The following is a 21,525-nucleotide window of genomic DNA, read 5'->3' on the forward strand; positions in this document are numbered from 1 at the left end:
CTGAAGTCAAGGTAGACAACATCCACGGCTCTCCCCTTGTCCAGCCAGCCTGTCACCCCATCATAGAAGGCTATGAGGTTCGTCAGACATGACTTCCCCTTGGTGMATCCATKSTRACTGCTCCTCAGCAGCTTCTTCTCCTCCATATGCCTGGAGATTCTCTCTAGGATGAACTGCTCCATCACCTTTCCAGGGACAGAGGTGAGGCTGACCGGCCTGTACTTGCCCGGCTCCTCCCTCTTGCCCTTTTTGAAGACTGGAGTGACGTTGGCTCTCTTCCAGTCCTCGGGCACCTCCCCTGYTCTCCAGGRCYTCTCAARGATGATGGAGAGAGGCTGAGCAATAACCTCGGCCAGTTCCCTCAGCACTCTCGGGTGCATACACAACAAATTCCAATACTTTTTTTCCTGCTTTATGATTTTAATAATTTACAAACATTAATAATTTAAATGAAGATAGTGGTTGCCTGATTTTCTTTTTTAAATGTATCTTCAGATTTAGGTATATGTACAGTGCATGGTTATTGAAATTGTGTAGTTCAGTTTGAATGGATGGATGATGGGTTTGCCTAGAGGGGAGGGTTTAAATTAAAAGGGAAAACTTAAAAAGACTGATGATTTCAGCTTTTCAACTGATTTTTGCTATTAGAAAGCTGAGGACTTTCAGTACAGGAAAAAGGGATATATCCTTTAAAGGTCCCTATTTCACGTTATGTCTTTGCTTAGTTTTCACGGAATGAATTCCGTTTCTCTGATTGTATCCCAGACTTTTAATGCAATTGAAAAGTGTTATTTCTGCAGTCCTTTTCATAACCTCATTACATTGATTTATCTGTAAATATGCCTGAGTCATATTTCTGTACTAAAAGGCCAAGTTCCTATCCAGTTTCTTTTTTTTTCTTTTTTAAGAAAGTAGTAATTATTCAGTGCTCTAAACTATCAAATGACTAATATAATAATAAACATTCAAAATATTGTAGATGTCTGGCGCGTATAAAACTGGGTGCTGTGAACATCTATGAGGCACTCCATGTAATTTGGTCATCACACTTTTGCATTATTTTAAGAGTTTTGCTGTTCAAAATATTGATGCTGAAAGCAACTGCATCCCAGACTGTGATGCAAATGCTTCTTCATGTTTTGAAGAAACAGCAAGAGCCTTTGCAGCTGTTCTTTTCTGGAAAACAAACATGCTGTCTAGCAGCAAAGCACACACCTTCAGTTCTGGAATAAACAAACACACATTGCTCAGACAAGTTAAAACGTTGTTTATGGTAGAAGAATCTAACAAGAAATAGTAAAAGAATTTCTGCTACACTGTTACAATGCAAAGCTTGCCTCTTGTGACTCATGTTACGGCACTGGGTGCCATGATTAATTGCAAACTTATACTATTTTACCATTAACCACCTTTTTTCAGTGGATTTTTTGTAAAATTCATATGCTTAGAATAGTTTTGGAAACTGTGAAATTATGAGAAGTAGCACATAATCCAAAACATCTATTGCAGAGAAAATACCCCTTTTATAACTTTAATTTGCTCCCTGTTATTGGAGTAGGAAAGCAGATAAACTTTTCTGTCACCATACTTTTAACTACTGTTTATCCTACTCTGTGTTTTGCTTGCTCTGTAAATAAGAGAAAAAGAGCTCATGAAAGTTACACCTGTTGTTTTTCCTTTTGCAGATGGCACTGAAGAAGTGTGGGGATTTCCCATGTGTCAGTACTTGAAGGATGAGGGCTGGTGCTGTGGTCGCAATGCTAGAATGTCAGCGTGCTTGGTATGATTCCCCTTTTTTCTATTCAGAGCTTTATCTAGACATTACAAAATTCACTGTTTTTAACATCTGATTAAGCTGTGATTAAATCCAAGAATCTACAGAATAATATCATTAATATGATAAATTACAACTAATAAAAATAGTATTGACTTTCCAGCATTATATATTTTAAAGCTGCTGAAGGCATGAGAAAATGACAAAATGTATTTTAAAAGTGGACAAAACTGATAGGAGCCAACCTCTTAGCGGGGCCAGTTCCTGGCCCGAGGACACGGAAAGAACTAGGTAATTGTTGAAGGATTGCACCAGTGACTTCCCCTAAAACTGAGATTTGTAGTGTTGAATATTTTGACTGTTGGATACCAAAACAAAATTGAGAAAAAGAAAATAGAGGAATGCTAAAAGTTGCATAGCTTAAGAACCTAGAACATCTTTTTAACATTGCATCAAGAGATGGAATGCTCTTGAAGACCTGACCTCATTCAAGGCAAGATGATGAACTGATGTTTGATTTGAAAGAACAGATACATATCAAAAAATATAACTGTTGTTTAGATTGGAAGAACAAGACCTCTTTCCTCTATGTATTTATATTTTCTAGTATCAAGATGAATCACAACAGGTTCTGTCTAGCCTCAGCTGCAAGCTCTCTACTTCCTTTATACTTCCAACTTGTATAGGCTAAAGATACAGCATAGACTAAAGTGTCAAAGTTATATAAACTTCAGCTTGCATCATAATTGAATGGTGTCAGAAAAAAAAGTATTTCAGGACAGTTACTTAGTATTTTGTAAGAGGTAAGTGCGTTTCCCTGAACAAGGTACAAGAAAAGAAATGGTTTCATCAGAAAAAAATATATATATTCTAAAATAGACTTGCCTTTTTTCTTTTCTTGTTAAAAGCCAGTTCTAAAAGCTCACCACACCTTGGTTATTTCCTTTTTCATTCTTTTCCTTTTTGAAAGGACAAGCACAGACTCATTCAACAAAGGTAGAGAGAAATTTTACGAATAAACGACCACCAGTAGATGGTACAGATCGTATCTTATATATCTATTTCAGATTTCTCAGAAATCATAGAAATTTCACATTTAAATATACTATTCTTAATCTTAAAAAAAATACATATCTGTATGCATTTCTCATGGCTAGGATTTTCCTCACCTTCTGCTAAGTGAAGGGAGGCAGCACACTGCAACCAGGCACCATTCTTGCTATGGGGAAGGTCTGGCTGGGTCAAACTCTATTTGCTGAACAGTGTTGATATATTCATCATTACTAAATATATCTGTTCAAATTGTTTGACGCTCATCCAGAGGGTCTGGATGAGGTATCAGACCCTTCCAGAAGGTATTAAAATCCATATCCATCTTCTAAGCAGCCACATGTACATGTGGCTATGTCGGTTACAATTTATACAGAGGTAAGTCAAATCTCATAAACTCATCTAAAGTCATGAATAGAGAGGTACTGCAGCTGGACTGTTTTTGAGGAACAGTCTGAAATACAAAAGCAATGTTAAAACTAAGGGAAGGAAAAGTGGAAGGTGATTTAGAGACAAGCAGCCCTATTTGCCTAATTTTATATTATCTCATTTGTTGTACTTCCAAGTAATTTGTTGAATTTTTATCATCATTTTTACTATGATGTTTAATATTCAGTTGAAATTTGTGTCGGTACAGGGTCTTACAAGTGTGGAAAAATTTCCCACCCTTCTAATATTTGTAATTTTTGTAATCTTCAGTTTTTATTTTACTTTACATAAGGAAGTTCAATTTATGTGTGAACTAAGGACTAAAAACATTTTAAGACATTATACATTGAGCTACTTTAAAATAGTTGAATAAGAAGATTGCTTATATTTCTGTAGGAAGAATACAAGAAAAATACATTGTTTCTTGCACTTTTTCAAAAAGTAATTGTCTTCATTTTTTTTAGAATGCTAAGAAAAACAAGTATTGCTTGCACCTCTTAAAATTCATCTTATTGTCATTGCTTCTCCTAAAAATAAACCAAATTAACAGAAATGAACTGATTTTGAGTTCCTGAAGGTATTAACGCTTAGAGTGTGCAAGCTCACATAATGTCACTTTAATCTTTTAAAATGTCATCTCCTTTGACTTTTTTTAGCTAGCTTTTATAGAATGTTCTGATAAAGAATAAATATATCAACAGTTTAATTCCTTTACTCCTAAAGGCTTTGGAGCGAGTTGCAGTTGGCCAAATGGTAAGTAAAGTTGTTTATTTTAACCCTTCAAGATAAAATCTTTTTTTTTATTTTTTCAATGGTAGTAACCCATGACCTTCTATTTAACTGGAGAAATTCTAGAATTTAAAGCAGTATTATAGGGTACATCAAATGTAATCATGTAATTGAACAATCTTAGTGTGAGTGATCTGCTTCTATTTATTCAAATGATCTTTATGTTCTACATTTTACATAGTAGCATATGGACCCCGTGCTTTTCTTCATTTCCCTCTGCCAGTCTTTTACCTTTGAATGTCTGCTTTCAAGTTTGCTTGTTTCTTCTTTCTTCACAGTTATGGTTGCGTTATAATCTGATCAAAAATGTAATTCTCCTCTTCTTAAGGCTGGTTAGCTCTAACTGGTTAGAGAGAATAGAGAGAATTAGTTAAGAAAGCCAATTCTTAACTTCATTCTGTTTTTGTTATTGTGGTTTTAATTTCATTGACAACTTGAAAACCTTTTTGTTGTATCTTTCTTTTCTTGGTAGCTGCCTACAGAATCATTGTTTTATCGAGCTGTTCTTCAGGTTATTATAGAGGAAAATTACGGTGTCACCAAAAGGTAGGAAGCTGTGAATTAACAGGTACTAACCTAATCTGCTTCTTTGTCATCTCTACTCTGAAAAAAATTACTTCTTACAAAAAGAGGGTGTCAAAATCAGTGTTATTAGCTATGCAGTTCAATAACATATGGTCATTGAAGTGCAGTATGCTTTGTTCACAGAATCACACAGACTCACAGAATGGTTAAGGTTGGAAAGGACCTCTAGAGATCATCCAGTCCAACCCCCCTGCTCCAGCAGGGACACCCAGAGCACGGGGCACAGGGCGGCATCCAGCCGGGTTTGGAAGATCTCCAGAGAAGGAGAGTCCACAGCCTCCCTGGGCAGCCTGTGCCAGGGCTCTGTCACCCTCACAGTGAAGAAGTTCCTCCTCACCTGGAGATGGAACTTCCTGTGTTGCAGCTTGCACCCATTACCCCTTGTCCTGCCACTGTCCACCACTGAATTCTGAATCCACGTGACAAATCTTTTTTCCTTCCTCTACGCAAGAATTGAAATAGGTCTTCATTGGTACTGGATGCATGGAGAAAATATATGTTCCCCAGAAAACCAATAGCACAGTCACTAAGTGTGTGCAGTCCCTAGGTTACTCAGTATGCAGAAGTCTGGGCAGGTTTTAAAAGCACAGAAGGCAAGAAGGGCTACGTGCTGCATGTGTCCGTGTTAGGAACTCCTATGTCCTGGCGGGAATTTGAGGAGTGAAACAGTTAGTGCTGAGGACATCCTGACAACCATACCATACTCTTCTGGAGGATTAGTTTGGTCAAAGGTCGAACTCCTGAGGGAAGAAATACTTCTTTTGTTTATTTGAAAATTGCATAGAAGATATAACATATGAAACCACCATTGATAAGTTGTATAAAACTTGAGACAGATGATAATGTGTTTTGTTTGCTAAAGGAAGTCTAATTTGGAAGAAGTGATTAAGCTGATACATTGGAATTAAAGCAGTGCAGGCTGAATTTTAAGCCCTCTAACATGAGCTGTCGCCAGTTACAGCTGAACAGCAGGAGCAGCTGGTTGCAGTTGAGCCGCTCGATTGTCCTGAAGCTTTGTGAGGTTGTTTTGCGCTTTTTAGGATGTCAAGAACCTGACTAACACATTAAAAACAGGTTAAACAATTAAGAGAATGAACTGTGAGAGTTTCAATCTTTAAGTATCCGTGCTGTTTTTTGAACTACTTGTACACAACATAAACCTGGTAAATCTAGTAAATGTATTTTATAGCTTTGATCCTGTTCCTTCTGATTTGCAGGGCAGGTGCCTATCTTCCAAAGAAGATTTTAACTGCATATATTTTGTTGGTTTTCAGTCTGCATCAGCTCAGATATTTGAAGTATTGAGACATTCAATCTGACTATGGAAAATCTTTTTTTCTTGAAAAATAAGTGTGACTGATAATTCCCAGGAGGCAGGGATCTCTAGCAGGCCAAGAGCATTAGAACTGCAACTGAGGGAATTCTGTGTGTTGACCACAGTGTATGAAAATTTTGATCTTTAAATAAGTGGAAAGGGCTTTTGTTATGAATAAAGAGAGGAAAATTTTAAAGGAAGATCTTGCTATCTAGTATTTTAAGGGAAAAATATCTTTCTTCTTAAGTAGTTGGACTGCATACATGATTGTATTAAAAGTAGTGAATTATCTAAGTATTGTGGAATTTGTATAAATGTATGTATCTCTATGTTATATTTACAGTGATCAACATGTTGGAAAAATTTTCTCCAAGTCATCCTCCTTTGTAGACTATGTAAGAAAATCTTTGAAAAAATTGGACTTAGATGATGCAAAGGTGAGTCAGTAAATAGAGAGTGCATGGGAATTCTTACATCCATGTAAATTTTTAATACTATGGTATTTATTGCCAGCACCGTAGTGCCGCTATATATGTCTGAAGCATTGCATTGTTTTAGTTTGTATATTGCTGTATAAATATAAATAGAAATAGAAAAAAATGCATATTATATTTTTAGGTATTAAACATTATCAAAACAGGATTGTTTCAATTGGTAGGAAATTGACTTCCACTTACAACATCTTTAAAAGATACTGTTTTAAATTTACAGCATTCTAATGACTTTGTATCATATCAATCTGTTTTTATGTATCATGTTCATGATTAGAAGTTTTGAAAGACTTTCCCTTATCTGTGAAACTAGTCCTACAAATCTCCTTTCAGGAAAAACAAAATCACTAGGTACTCAGTTTTATGCATGCAGTCATTCAGAGTTGAGTACAGCATTTTTTTAAATGCAGAGTCAAATGTGCATGAAATTCCTTGCCTGTGCTGATACAATACAACTTGATAAAAGTAACTTTTGCATCTTTTTAAGGCCAGCCAAAATGCCGCCCAATACAAACATGTTTTTATATGTAAGCTTAAGGAATTCTCAAAAAGATGAATAATTAATCACTTAGTAAAAGCTTTGAGCCTTTTTTCTTTTCTATCCTTTTTTTTTATCTTTTCCTTTTGATTTTTTTCTTTTTCTGCATCAATACTTTCTTTATCACTTGTTTGGAGGTCTTCTCAAATTTGATAAAAATAACAGTATAGTGAGATAGACAATTCCATCTATGCCACATGTTTCCCTTACAATTTTGTTCCAAAGCTATTTGCTTTGTATTTTAAGTTTTAGATGGTCTGCTTAAGTAGTTTTTTAAGATCTTAAGTTTCTGCCTCTACCAACGAGGAAGTTTATACTGTTTACTTTCAATTAAAAAGTGTTAAGTACAAGTACTAGTATTTTAAAATAATTTCCTATATAAATAAAATGTTAATACCAATCTGACATTTAAACTAAAAAATTCTTTCAAAGATTTTTTTCTGGGTGTCTCGAGTACTGTAGTGTTTTAGAGTACAACTGTTAAGTTGGTCAACAGATGGCAACATAACATTAGGCATGGGATATGACTGTGTGAGTCTCACAAACACAACAGCTCCATGAGAGTATGTGGTGAAATGGAGATGCTGTAGAATATTATTTACAGTATTAAAAAGCTTAGTACAAATGACACCAGAAGTAGGATTGACCAGTATATTAAATATTTGAGTATTGTAGTGTTTGGTAAAGCAGAAAGTCTGAAGTTGAAATGTCAAATCATCAAAAATGTGCTAATCACATAAAAGCATGAATTAGAAAAAATGTAAAGCAAATAAATAACTGAATAAATGCAAATGATGTTTGGGTTCTTGCTGCATGCAGAAAAAAAAAAGTCTTAGGTATCTGGATTTTCAATCTTTGTTTTTAAGAGATTACATGTAATATTATTTGCAAACTACGTTATCTGTTTACTTTTCTGTGTAGATGGGGACTAACATCGTGCAGTTGCCCCAAAAGAAAGTGGCTGCTGGAATCGTATTGGCCTAATTTTTGTATGATCATCAAAAAAACAATAGGGATTTGTTTGTACGGTGATCAGTTCACTAAATTACTGATAAGACTCTGTTGCTGGGACTTCCAGACATTGTGCATTCTTTTCTTCAAAGCTAGGGAGCACAGCAACTCGGTGTCAATATGTCTGATTTTAAAAGTGTTGACTTTTGCCAGAAACGGCCTGGACAACTGCAAATTGCCCTAAGGAAAACATGTCTGTCAACACTGGCTCAAGCTGCACATGCTTGTGGTGGAAGCTAAAGATCCGATTCAAGTTTATGCTCATTTATTTGCTTCAATTTCTACTCATCTTCATGTACAGCTGGTTACATACTGAAGACTGGAGTTTATGCTGATCTATGCAAGCTTATTTTTCATTTCCTAGCTCTATTCAAATTTTCAGCAGTGTGAGAACAGTGGTGTTTTCATAACTAGTTTGGGAAGAGTTGTTACTGCTCTTTCCACAGTGCTTTTGACATTGCATTTTTCACGGTGGAGTCAGCACAACTTCTACACAATATTGGGGAATGTTGAATTCCTTTATTCAGGGGGAAAAGGAAAAACAAGAACACTTGCATAGCTAAAAATGTGGCAAAGCTTAAACAGTTGCTCTAAAAGACAACAAAAATCAGAGAGACATTTATGTGGGATTTGTTTTCTAGTTGCTTTTAAAAATGAACAAAAGAGCAGCTGCTCTGCGTAGACTAAATGTCTGCTCCAACAGTATCCAGAAGTGGGTGGCTAGAGGAACTAGAGAGGGAGCATATGTGAATGATACAGAATAACCAAGAAACGTGTCTGTCTTTCAGAAAAATAAGGAGGTACCCCTTGTCTTCATGCATAAAATCATTAAAAAAAAAACACAAATAAATCTTAGTATAATTATTCTGTTAATAGTTTCCCAAATATGGAGATAAAATAGCAGCTACAGAAAACAGAAAATTAGGGAAAGCAAGAGACACAGTGTAGTACACAGAGGAACTCATATAAGTCTTTGCTTTACAAATAAAAAATTCTCATATTAAAAAGAAATCAGATGGCAGAAAACTTAATATAAAACATTAATGCAAGTCTTCAGCTATGCTTATCAGAAAATTGAAAGTGGGTTTAATGTCTGCATGGTAATAAATGTATTGCAAAGTGAAGGGATAATGACAGTAAGTTTTTAGGAGCGCAAGCAGCATGTCTCTGCTGCCAGTATGTGGCAGCCTGACCTATCTGTTATAGTCATGGATGGTTTTGATCACTGCATCTAAACTGTGGGACATAAACTGCCTCCCAAACCCCTCATGCACAGTGAGTCCAACAGCTAGCTCCTCACAGCCTGTCAGTGTCTGTTCCTGAGCAAGGGGGAGCCAGGGCGCAATCCAAGAGTTTTCTAGTCAGGACAAGTGAGGAGGCAGGATGAAGAGTGAAACTGCATGAAGCACCTGACCTGCATTGATGCCAGTGTTTGTAAATCTATGTCTTTTGCAAAAGAGGAAACTGGTGAAGAATTCTGATGAGTTTTAAATATCCCCCAAAGTAAGTTTATTTGTTCTGTAGTTTTCAATAAAGATAGATTGGTTAGTCCTGACAGTTTTTCATAGGAAAGAAGAAGAGTGGCTTGTTCCTATGTGAGACCAGCATGAAGAATGGAGCCTCTTTGCTTTTTTGAAGCGAGAACTAGGCCCATGGTGAAAAGATTGTCAAGCAGGAGTAAGTTAGAATGAGGCAGAATAGCTTTTTCTACCAAGAAAAAATATTTATCAATCACCCAAGCTATTCATTGTTGCACATTAATGTTCAAGGATTGAAGTTTCTCATTATTTTAGCCAAAATAACTTCCTCTGTTGTGTTTCTTTTCAATATGGAAGAGCCTGTCAACTGCGGATTAAGCAGTGAGGTGGTTTTTCTTCTGCCTTTTTAATTGATAGCCGTTCTTTCCATAGATTCCTCCACCTCAGTAGTAAAAGTGATCCATACACCATAACTACTGATGGAAAACAGTCTCATTTTAGGAGAGTAGAGGGGGCTTCTTTAGTTTGGGCTTGATGCTTCCTCGGCATGTTTATCCTGCTCCTAGCTTCAGAACAAGTGGAGTTGCCATGCGGGCCGTGGGTGCCGGCACAGGGCTTCGGAACTCGTGTGGATAGAGCCTGAGGCAGTGCTGTGTCCGGGTTGTTCACTTTGTCAAAGCTGCTCGTCCTGTTCTTTTAAAGTCCATCTTGCACGGGTGAAGCTTTCTGTGCCGCTTAGATATGGGACAGGTTGTTTCTGTTGGGTTTCTTTTCACTGTCATTCACTCTTTGACCTGCTGAAATGATCTGCTGCCTCAACACCTATGTGAGATGCTCACCTTGAGAGAAGGAAGTGCTTATTACTGTTCTTTCTCCAGGTGTTGTCCCTTCTGACACTTTTAACCTGGCATCTTTGAAACGGACCATGTTCCTTCCTCTTTCTGCAGCCCTTCAGCAGAGAGTATCTCCGCTCTGGTTACTGTTTCTTGCAGAGCAATTTCAAAGGAAGCCTTTTTTAATAGTACATTAGCTGCTGATTAAGACAGGCAGTGCTGCAAGTGGTATTGCTGTGATAAAGTTTGCCACAGCAAAATGTTTAAAATCCTTGTCTGAAGTAGTTTATACAAACTTGTAATGCATTTTTTAAGAAAAAGAGTCTTTCATTAAATGGAAAATGTAGATGTAAAATTTTATATCCTGTATTCAATGAGATAAATCAGAATCGTAAAGTTCTTCTATAGGGTCTGCCTCTAAGGTGAGTTAAGGAGGAAGGGACTGGCAAAGTGAAGGCGTAGGTGTGTGGCTGACAGGCTTGCTTGGGATACACAGATCTCGTGAGGTGACGTTTCTTTTAATAAGTGGGATCTTTGGCAGGTGGAGCCTGCTAACAAACAGATGCTGCCCGGGCTTCATTTAAAGTACAGTCTGGAAATAAGGATAGAGTGCTGTTTAATGCTACATCTGACTGCAAGATATACGGGGTTGGAGACACTTGTGATATCTGCGAAGAAAAGCTATTAGTCACTTTGATTTCATCTCCTGCTACACTCACATTATAGTTACCTTGATGGTTAATGACATAGAGGCTCATTAGTCAAACTGCTTCACAAATCACCTATCCTCTTCAGATGTAGATATATGCTGGGAAGATACAACCGCAGTTTCAAAGATGGTGTCACCTTAAGCTTTCACTTAGAGTTAGAAGTCTACGTGCCAGACAGTGAGTGCATCTTTGCAGATTTATTTGGTTTTGGTTAACTCAGCTTCTCTACAAGTCTCCTGTGAACATTGTTTTTCATTTCTAGGAGTCAAGTGTTTCCACAAAACCTGAAAGGGCTGGAGTCTTGCCACTGAAAAAAAAAAAAAAAAAGTCATTTATTTGGCTGGTGCCCTGTGTGACAACCCAAGATAAGATCTGCAACAATAAACAGATGGTCATTGCTGAGTTTCCACAATCCCTCTTTCCTCTAACCTTGACCACACTTCTTAAAAACAGCTGTTGCCCACTTCTTTTCTTCTGATCCCATGCTTTAGGTGGAGCATCCCACACAGATTTACAGCCACGAGGTCTAATCCGGAGGCTCAGGAAAGGGCAGTAGGCATTTCCCGGAGATGCACCTATCGCAACAGCACTTAAATTAATAGCACATTAAGGGGCATATATAGAAAACTGATGTCCTGCAGCTAGCTCATGTATCATCTTGAGTAATTTAAACAGCTTTAGTATCTGATATATTACATCAAGCAATATTAGTCCAGATAGTATTCTGAAGCCTTGATTTAGCTCCTAGGCTGCATTTATTTATTCTACATATTTTGCAAAGGTTATGTATTCCTAAGGATATTCAGTTAAACAAATGTGTTGTTACTTTTTTCTCTACAATAATCAGATGGTGTTTATTTTTATACATGTGGTGTTTATTTTTATACATGTGATTTATAATTACATGTACATTTTGACTTATATTTTTACAAGAATTTCTGTAAACATTCATAAATATGCTAACTCTTAAATAGTAAAACTGTTAAATAATACTGAAATCAGAATTTGTGTAAAATACACCTGCTTATGTTTATCAGGCGCAATTTTGTAATTTTTTTCTGATGTCTTTGGGACAATTTCAGTATAGCTAGTGTGCATATCTGATACATTTCACATTCAGTAGTGACTTTCTTTAAAGCAGTGATTCTTTTTAAGAAAACTTATAAAAGAGTATATGTGACTTCATTTTGATGAAGCAAAACCGTAATAGTAACAAGTGCTATTATTATTAACTAAATAAATCAATTACATTTTTATAAAATAGCAATAAAACAGTTCTATTGATTTTGTAAAATAAAAGATATTTTAAAAGAATAAGTGTTTTTGCACTTGGGGAATAAATGTGTATAGATATTCCAATTTTCTTATTATTTATAACAATTTTAGAAGTACAATTTTAATATATACATTTCCTTTTAATAATTATTCAGATGGCAGACTGAATATGAATTGAAGAAATAACATTTCATATTTTAAGATAAGCCATGTATTCGTGTTAGCTAAATCTATATTTAATATATTGGGCTCCATCCTGAATAAATTTTCAGCAGACATAGCTTATGCTGCTTGCATTTTTTATATGACAATAGTGCTCTTTTTGAAATTAATACAAAAGTAGTTCCAATTTGCTGTGTTCAGATTCCTGTAGTATTAGATGGAAACACTTAAACACCGCACTGCCAAAGATGAAAACATGAGACTTGAGAGACTCCTGAGAGAACTGGATGTCCTGATCGCATTACTGCTCTGCAAAAAGGCCATGCTGACACTGTATCCTGCAGTTGTATCTCACTGTGAGTGGCTAGGAAAGTGCTTGAAACTCCACATGAGCGTTCTTGGGATTCATCTACAAGATCGTGTTTTCCCCCTTTGCATAATAAAAAAGGGGGGAGTGTTTCTGACAAGGCTTTGAGAATGTTGTGGTCTCCCCGAGGAGAGGCTCCATCCCTCCGTGGTGGCTCGGTCCATGCTTGCACCATGAGCTCATTCTCTACCATGGTCTCATGATGCCTGTGGAGGTGAGTGGTCCTTGGGGGGCTTCCTTACCTGCCACGGCCACAGTGTGTGCTACCCACCCAGCCATCGCTTGCAGTTTGTCACGTATCTTTCATAGGTTAGTCTCACAGCAGCTGCAGCTCTCTGGGTATGAAGATGGACAGGGAAGATGAGCTGACCTCCTGTAGGTTTCTGGTATGGATATGCATTTAATAAAGAAATTAACCCAGATGTTGTAATGATTCCTGTAAGGCATTTGGGCCCAGTGCTTGGATATGGCGGCATTCAGGAGACATCTGTGGACCCTGCTTTTTATTTGTCAGACATTTCACAGTTTCTTTTGTTTTGATTGAATGCCTTGTGTGGAAAAAGGGAGAACACAAAGGATGCAAAAGCAGAATGGTTTTATGCTCATAATTGCACAGATACAGATCTTTATAATTCCAAATAAGCTGTAATATCAAAACTCCATTGTACTAAAACCCTTTTAATTCTCAGTAGAGATGGAGAGCTCATCAGGCAGGGATCAAATCAATTTTTCTTTTTGTCTCCTGATTAATGTATTTTAATTGGTTTGACTTTTTAGAGAGGGGGAAAAAAAAAAAAAAAAAAAAAAAAGACGTTCTCAGATATTTGCACAGCTTTAATGAAAATAAAATGGCAAAAGGACCAAATGTGCCATGTCAACACATTAGTGCAACCAGATAGATCACTTACATAATTCTCCATAGCGGAAAGTAGTTTCTGGATTAAAAAAAAATATATATGGCTCACAGACCATAGGTTCTAACCCCTCCTCTTTTTTTAAGGAAGAATTAGAATTTTAGATAGTTCCTGAAAAATATTTGTGTTCTTAAAGCTTCCTCTGATGAAGACCTCCAGTCCTTAATTAACCTCACAAAAATTTCTTGACATTTGTGACTGATATTTTATTTTTCTATCTATGTCACAAGCCTATTAGTTTTTAACCTATCCACTGTGGATGTGGAGAGTAAACTGTTCCCACTCTGTTTTCTCTTGTTTAGCCTAATGAGTTCCAGTTCTCTCAATCTTTCGTCATAGGTTGTGTTTTCTAGATGTCTGACCATTCTCTTTACTCTCTCAAGGCTCTTTCAGATAGTTTATATCTTTCTTTGAAATCTGATGCCCCAAATACCATAATCCAGCTAGAGCTTTACTACTGCCAAGCAGAGTTGAAGGATTACTTCCTGTGCTCTGCAGGCCCTTCTCCTGTGCGTGTTGCAGGGTGATGGTCTTTTTCCTTTTGCATTAGCACAACTTTGTCTCTCACTCGGCTTGTGGTCCATTATAACACCCAGAATCGCCATTTGCTCTTCCTCATCCTGAGCAGTAGGTTGTTTCTGTGGAAGTGTTGTCCCCCTTGCTTTTTCCTAGAGCATTTCAGTGTCTTTTTCCTAAGTGATTCTCCAATTTCAGAATTGCATATTTGTAGTCTTAGTGTGATTTCTATTACCTAAATTCTTAAAGAAAACATTGACTTAACATAAACTCCACACAATATATCTTTTCAGTTACTTAAGGACTCGTTATAAATTATCTTTAGTTATAATTATTATAACCAAATATAATATAAAAACATGTAATATAAAACAGGTTTTACTTCATGATACTTTAACCTGGACCTTGTTTCCTAAAATTCGTGTATTAAATTGTTATGTGAAATTGTGTTAAAAATTGTACTGAAGTCAAAACAGAGGACAGTGTTTTGGTTTTCCCTGTCATTTCCCATTTTTTCCTTCTTAAAACAACTAGCTTGACTTGGTGTGATTTGTTCTTGACAGAGTCTTGTTGACTATTACTCATCTGCCTACCATTCAGTGTTTTTAAATTCCTTGAGTAATTGTTCTATTCTTGTTTTCCATGCATATAATTTGAACTTCATGGTCTGTAATGAACCAGCTCATTCTCATTGCATTTGTGAAGTTAGGCAGGTACCTGCTCATCCTGTTCTGCCTTTCAGAAGTTCCTAGTGACAGTTAGTAATAGCCCAGACCAAATTTTCTTCTTGGCTATAAGACCTATCCAATCCGAAGACATAAAATTGATGCAAGTATTCTGTAGTCTGACCCTAATCTTAGACTTTGGTTTTATGATGGAATTAGGCACCTGCTCACAGATGACCTTTCTAACATGTGCAAGAAATGTGTTAAAACACTTCAGCTTTCCCAGCGTTTTGGCAGTTAACGTTATTTTCTTGCTGAGTTGTAGACCAGCTCTCTCCACAGTCACCATGGAGGAAACACAGTTGAAATGCCAAATTCTGAGAAAAGTGAATCAAGGTCTGTCAATTCTTCCACTCCTTTATAGGCACCTTTGGTGGCTTCCTGAACACTCCTCTTCAGCATCCAGAATAGTAGACTGGAATACAGGAAAAGCACTCCTGTACAGAAAAGTACAGGAAAACGTAGCCCTGCTGCCCTATAGAGGACGTGAACAGCCCCAATACTCCTAATCCTGGCTGCTTGCTGTGGCACAGGAGCCTCTGTGGCTGAAAGGGGAAGATGCATTTGTGTTTTTCACATTCTTGAACTGCCTTCACATCAAATTCGACCCCAAATCACTGTGTTTGCAGTTACAGGGATGTTGTTGAAAGTTGCATCAGATAATTTGGAAAAGAAGGGAGGAAAATGTAGCGGTGCAAGGGCACTAGGGAAGGTTTTCTCTCAAAGGTGGGTAATTTGAGGCAGAGACATTTAGTACTATTTCCAGAATCCCACTGCAGGTTTCGCAATGTGAAATAGCATCCAGGAGTCCTGACTTGAGTGTGTTACTCTAGGCACGAGACTCCACTCCTCAGCAACAGAGAAGAATCTCTTGGGCTTTGGGAATGGGGTGGCAGGTTGAGATAAACGGGAAAGGAAATGAGAAGGTCATCTCCACTTCAGGGTGTAATGCTCATTTAAGAATGGTTAGTGCTTTTTGAAAAGTGAATATCTTTCAATATTTAATGTCGGTAAAATGCTGTCTGAAGAACAGGTATTGTAAGTGAAAACTGAAAGAAAAGGTTACAGGAAAATTATTATAAACTTGGGGAAGTGCTAATTTCAAAAACAGCACAAAGATTTCATTTGTGTGACTTTCAGTTATTAAAATATATATTTTTTTAAATTGCCCTGAAAAATACCTGGAACAATTCTGATATCTTTTTGTTTTTATCCCTTGCAGCTCTCAGACAACTGTATAATGGATTACTATGAAAAATACAAGGACCGAATGAATGAGCTCGAAGCATTTAATATGGTAAAAATCATGGGATTAATACCATTACCTTGTACATATGTGCTAGCCTAGAACAAAGCCCCATGAACTTTTATGTGGAGGTGGACTGTCTTACACTATGGTATGCAATCTCAAAAACAAAGCTGCTCCCCCTGCTCCAACTTTGGAGCATATCCTATTCCAAAACTATATTAGGTGTTGGTAAAATAATAAAGAGAACACATGGAAGATTCTTTTGCAAGAGGGACTATTACTCTGAAAAATGAAATGTTAGTCTCCTTTTAAATCTAGACTGGTCTCCATGCAGTTATTTCATGAAAGTTCTTTTTATTAAAATTCATTATTTCCCTCTTTAAAATTGTTCTGCTTCATATACTATCATTTTCTTGTTGGATAGTGCCTCAAAGCCAACTAAATAACATAGTTTCCTGGTTTTATGACATTCTGTGTAGTTTTGATCTTTAATATAATCTGTTTTGAAGATGTCCATCCCACAGGGAAAATTGGCAAGGTGACATTTGTACAACAAATCCACTAGAATATGATTGACCTTCCTGGAATTGTTTTGGGGAAATGTTGCCATTTGGAAGTCTGTTGGCTCCCTTTCCTATAACCATAATAGTGTCTAATCTTTCAGTTGAAGGTAGTTCTGGCGCCCTGCATAGAAGTTTTGATTCTTCTGGATCGTCTTTGCTACCTCAAGGAGCAGGTATTTTTGCATTATATTTTATGACACCTAAAGGCTACATCGGTGAAATGAGGCTGTTCCAGCCAATTTATTACTGTGCAGGCCAGAAATCTCTGCTGCAGAATTATTATTCTCATCATATTTGCAAAAGTTTAAGTATTTATTCATTTTTAGTATAAACATATGCCTAGCAGATGTTTTCATTTTCAGTGTAGCAGCAACAATAAAGTTTGTGTTCTTTTAATTGTACAGTAATTACTAGTCAATAGTAAAAAAAGTAAATATGCAACAAATTTTAATTTATACAACATGTTGAGAGGTATAATAATTAAAAGGAATAATGGAAGGTCTGAACAAACACTGATGTGCATGCTAGAGCTTCCTAAGAATATGCTTTAGAGCACGTACTTCTAGAAATGTTGAATTAGGTCCAAAATGCTCATGAATTCTTTTTATTGTTTCTTAAAATTAAGATCTGTGATGAGAGAGGGTGCACTTTCTGCAACTGTTTGGGTCAACTGAGGTACATTTGACTAACATACAGCCTAGATATATTATACAAGTAGAGACCTGGGATATAATAAGCAAGTGCTACTACCTTTACTCTGCAGTGATTTATATATTACAGTGTCCTACCAACACTAATTTTGAGCTTGGTGGGATTAACTCAGAAGCAACAATGATAACTTCTCTGCACCAGCAAATATTTTTGACAAGTTATAATTTGTTCGGAGGAAATGGTAGTATCTGGTAGCTTCTGCTCAGGGCCATGCTCAAAATAAAATTTTAAAATAAATTTTAAACACGTTCAGGTGAACGACTCTGTTTTTTCCACTATAAACCTTTAAATTTAACATCTCCATTTTATCATAAGTAAAAATTCACTTTATTTTCTGGCATAGTGCACTTGGAACAAATGAGTTGTAGTAAATGTAAGCTTTTTTTTCTAGCTAGTATTTTTGCAGAAAGGCAATCTGAAATATGTAAATAGTGGTGTATTTTTCCAAATGCCAACCTGCTACAAATCACATAGAGATCTGTATAATTTCAAAGACAGAAGATCAGGCTTGCTGCACTTAGCACTAATGTACGTTTTCTAAATGTAATGCACCCATAGATTTAATCTTGTACTGTTTGATTCACAAAATATGTTTAGGAAGAAAAATAGAAATGATAAAAGCCATATGCAACTTGAAGACCAAATGCAGGTGGCCTTGTTCATTTGAAAAGTCAGTTAATTAGCTTCAGTAGTTGTTTGTGCTGCATAAAGTGAGTAAGACTTGATCCTTAATTCATTTCCTTCTACTTCACTGGAAAAAGAAAAGCTTCATTGATGATAGAGGTGGTAAACTGTCACTGGAGAGTACCAAAATTAATTTAATGATTTTAAAATACATAGTGCCTTGGGGGTTGTTTGTTCACAACAAGCTTTCGATAATTTTGTTATTCTGTGTTTTTCCTCCTTTGAATCAAGGATAATATATTTGTTTCACGATTTCGTATTTGAAAATGTGGGCATACTAACATATCCTAACTTGTAAGTCAAATATATTTTTATGTTCATGAATCATATATCATTTTACAGGACAACATTGCTTGGTCTGGACTTGTGAAGTTATTTGATCCTGTGAAATCTCCCAGATGCTATGGAGTTATTGCTCTGAAGAAACAGTCATGTTCTGAGGTGGAAACACAACTACAGATAGGTTGAAATCTCTGTACTGATACTGCCATTTCGTCACTTTTTTCCCATTTTTTGTAAGTGATTCCTCAAGTATGCTGATGCATTTGGTAACTGTTCAGTTTATATCTGCAAAAGTAAAAATCACAGTGCCTCTGTAAATCAAGAGAAATAAATAGTGGTGTGTAGTTTTTTTATAAATACCATTGTCTCCTTATGTCAGTTATTAAATAAAAGGTCTGATTTTTATCATAAAAGTTATGGCCCATATTATGTGACTAATGTTTTAAAATAGCTTAAATGTTTCTTCTTGTTACTGCATCTTACTTCTGTGTTCACGCCCCTTCTCTTGGTGATTTCTTCTTTTACTTGCAAGATGACTCTTCCGAACTGTAAACCTTCTCAGCCCTCGCCATCGGTTGGCATCAGCCGTTGCACTGACCTTGCCTTTGCTCCACTGTTTGCTGGATTCGGATTGTGCATGCCTTATAAAGAATATTAACCTGTGCTGCAGGCAGGAGGTGGTTAAACCAAATGAAATCTTCGTACTTCCCTGTTCACATCATCAGGACCAGCTCCTTTATGTAGGAACTAGAAAATCCTAGAACTTGCCTAACACCAGATAGTGAATATCCCCAAGAAGTGGTTTTGCATTAACCGCTTTGTCTTTCAGGCTTATTTCTGGTGTACTTGGTCACTGGTCATACTGAAAAAATCTGCTGGGTGTGATCCAGTTGACTGGGAAGCTCTCCAGTGTTTGAGAGTCAGCTGCCCTGCTGGGTTTCATGCTGCAACCCGTCGGTTATAGCAGGAGACTGTGATCTGGCCCAAATGTGTTGGGTATAAATATTTGAGTGCCCGAGTGAGTTGTAACTCCCTCCCTAGTTTCTCCTTGGCAGAAGTGAATTCAGGAATGGGAAACTTCTTTGTTGCTGCCTTTACTTCAGTGGGTTGCCTTCTTTAAATTTGCAGATGTGGCATCGGTGTTAGAGAAATTCCAGTTTGCAGAGCTTTTATTGGAATTTCCAGTGCATGTAAAGCATAATTAGCTTCCAGTGCACAGAAGAAAAGGACAACAAATAATAAAATACAGCATTAAAGAAGGAAAAGGCAGAATGGGACTTTGGTGGGCAGGAGATGAGACTAACCTGTTAATATTATTTGTGTGGTGTAACTGAAGAGATGATCATGGAGTTCAGACTGAGATTCATATCTTGAGTGTAAACCAAGTTTATTCCATTTAGGTCTGCAAAATACAGTGAGAGTTTGTGAACAGGGCTAGTCAAAAAAAGAAAGCAAGGTACCTTATTAACAAGATACATCTTTCTTGAAGGATTATTTCTTTTTTTGGTAGTGTACGTTCCCCGTCCTCCATTTCATTCCTTGTTGGACGTATGGATCCGGCGTGAACCTTGCACATTTGTTCAGTCCCGGTAGGTTCAATCTGCAGAGCTCCTGGACACGTGCCCTGCCAAGCAGTGCCCGGCTGAGTGTAACACAGTCCAGATTGCAGTGCACGTGGAATATACCTAGCTCATATGGTGCAACATTTTCATGTGGTTACATGAATGTAATCTAAATTCCAAGTTATTACTACTTTAAGAGGTCAGCTTAAAATAACAAGCACATCTCTAGGGGTAGCCCAGGTGCTTTTGCAGTGATTCGGAGAGGTCTGAGCATGTGGGGATGCCCCCGCTCCGCAGGCCCTGGTGGCGCCGTGCACTCCGTAGGCTGCGCAGGCAGCATGGAGAATGGAGCCACCAGCTCTCCGCTCTCAAGGCTCTTTTGAAGCTTTAGACATCCGAGTTCCTGTGAGGTGTTTTACCTAAGGGAAGAATCCTGGAGTGTGGTAAAGGTGAATCCAACCATTTTTCATCATGATTATTGCTAGAAATTCTTCCATAACATAAGCAGTATCCCAAATATGATCACATCCTTCAACAGTAAAGAATCCCTATTTCCCATGACTGTGGCAGCAAGCTATGTGCCCTTCTATATCCCTTAAGGAATACTGGATCTACCTGTTTTTCCACAGCCTGATGCTGTGTTTGTGGGACACTTACGATTCCTGTAGCAGACTTGGGGTGTTTTATTTATGCTTCTTAAGGCTGCAGCAGTATTTTTAGATGGACAGAAAGGAGAATGTGCTGTCTTAATATCTAAGAGTATATTGAAGCCCTACAAAAACCTGTTCCTGTGGCTATAAACTTCAATTCATTACAGTTTCTGAAACTGTAGTTTCAAGTTTGTTGTCATTACTTTAGCTTTTTTTATTACAAGTTATTTTCTCTGTTGTCATTATTCAGTAAATTACAATTGAAATGACTGGTGCTAAGATGTTTTCGCTGTGTCATGATATATATTTAGACTCAGGATCTGTATGTCCTATGATTGTCTAAAATCTGAACAGGGTAAACATGCTAAATATATCTGTGTTGGGGACAGCTGTATGTCTTCTTGTTTGCTGGAGTGCTCTTTTTTATCATTACTTACTGGTTCAGATCTACTTTATTCCTAAAAAAAAAGAAGCATTCATAAATGTCATTCATAAATGACATTTGTCATTTATTTTAGAGATCACTCATACTAAGGCAGGTGGTAAGAAAGGACGAGCACCAAGAAAGTCTTTCCTGCTTACGAGTGAAGTAGCAACTTCTTTGCCTCTGTCTTTACTGCTAAGACGACCCCCCATGAACTGCAGGGCACAAAGGGAAGAGATGTAAATGGGCTAGAAGAAGACCTTCCACGGGTTGAGAAGGATTGGGTTAGGGATCACCTAGGCAAATTGGACACTCAAAAATCTATGGGCCCAGATGGGATGCACCCAAGAGTGCTGAGGGAACTGGCCGAGGTTATTGCTCAGCCTCTCTCCATCATCTTTGAGAGGTCCTGGAGAGCAGGGGAGGTGCCCGAGGACT

General features: G+C 37.2%; 1 protein-coding gene across 1 annotated transcript in view; it reads left to right on the forward strand.

Moving 5' to 3' along the window:
• The window catches only part of METTL25 (methyltransferase like 25), a 57,205-nt gene extending 37,670 nt beyond the window's left edge, over positions 1-19,535 (forward strand). Inside the window, exons 6-12 of the mRNA XM_026049729.1 lie at positions 1,686-1,780; positions 3,977-4,006; positions 4,515-4,588; positions 6,286-6,379; positions 16,185-16,259; positions 16,876-16,947; positions 18,512-19,535. Of these exons, the coding sequence (XP_025905514.1) occupies positions 1,686-1,780; positions 3,977-4,006; positions 4,515-4,588; positions 6,286-6,379; positions 16,185-16,259; positions 16,876-16,947; positions 18,512-18,637 (566 nt within the window). The 3' untranslated portion in view covers positions 18,638-19,535. The remainder of the gene's footprint in view (positions 1-1,685; positions 1,781-3,976; positions 4,007-4,514; positions 4,589-6,285; positions 6,380-16,184; positions 16,260-16,875; positions 16,948-18,511) is intronic.
• Positions 19,536-21,525: the final 1,990 nt, after the last annotated feature.

Source organism: Nothoprocta perdicaria, unplaced genomic scaffold, assembly GCF_003342845.1.
Source record: "Nothoprocta perdicaria isolate Ctin4 unplaced genomic scaffold, notPer1 scaffold_61, whole genome shotgun sequence".
Classification (NCBI taxonomy): Eukaryota; Metazoa; Chordata; class Aves; order Tinamiformes; family Tinamidae; genus Nothoprocta; species Nothoprocta perdicaria.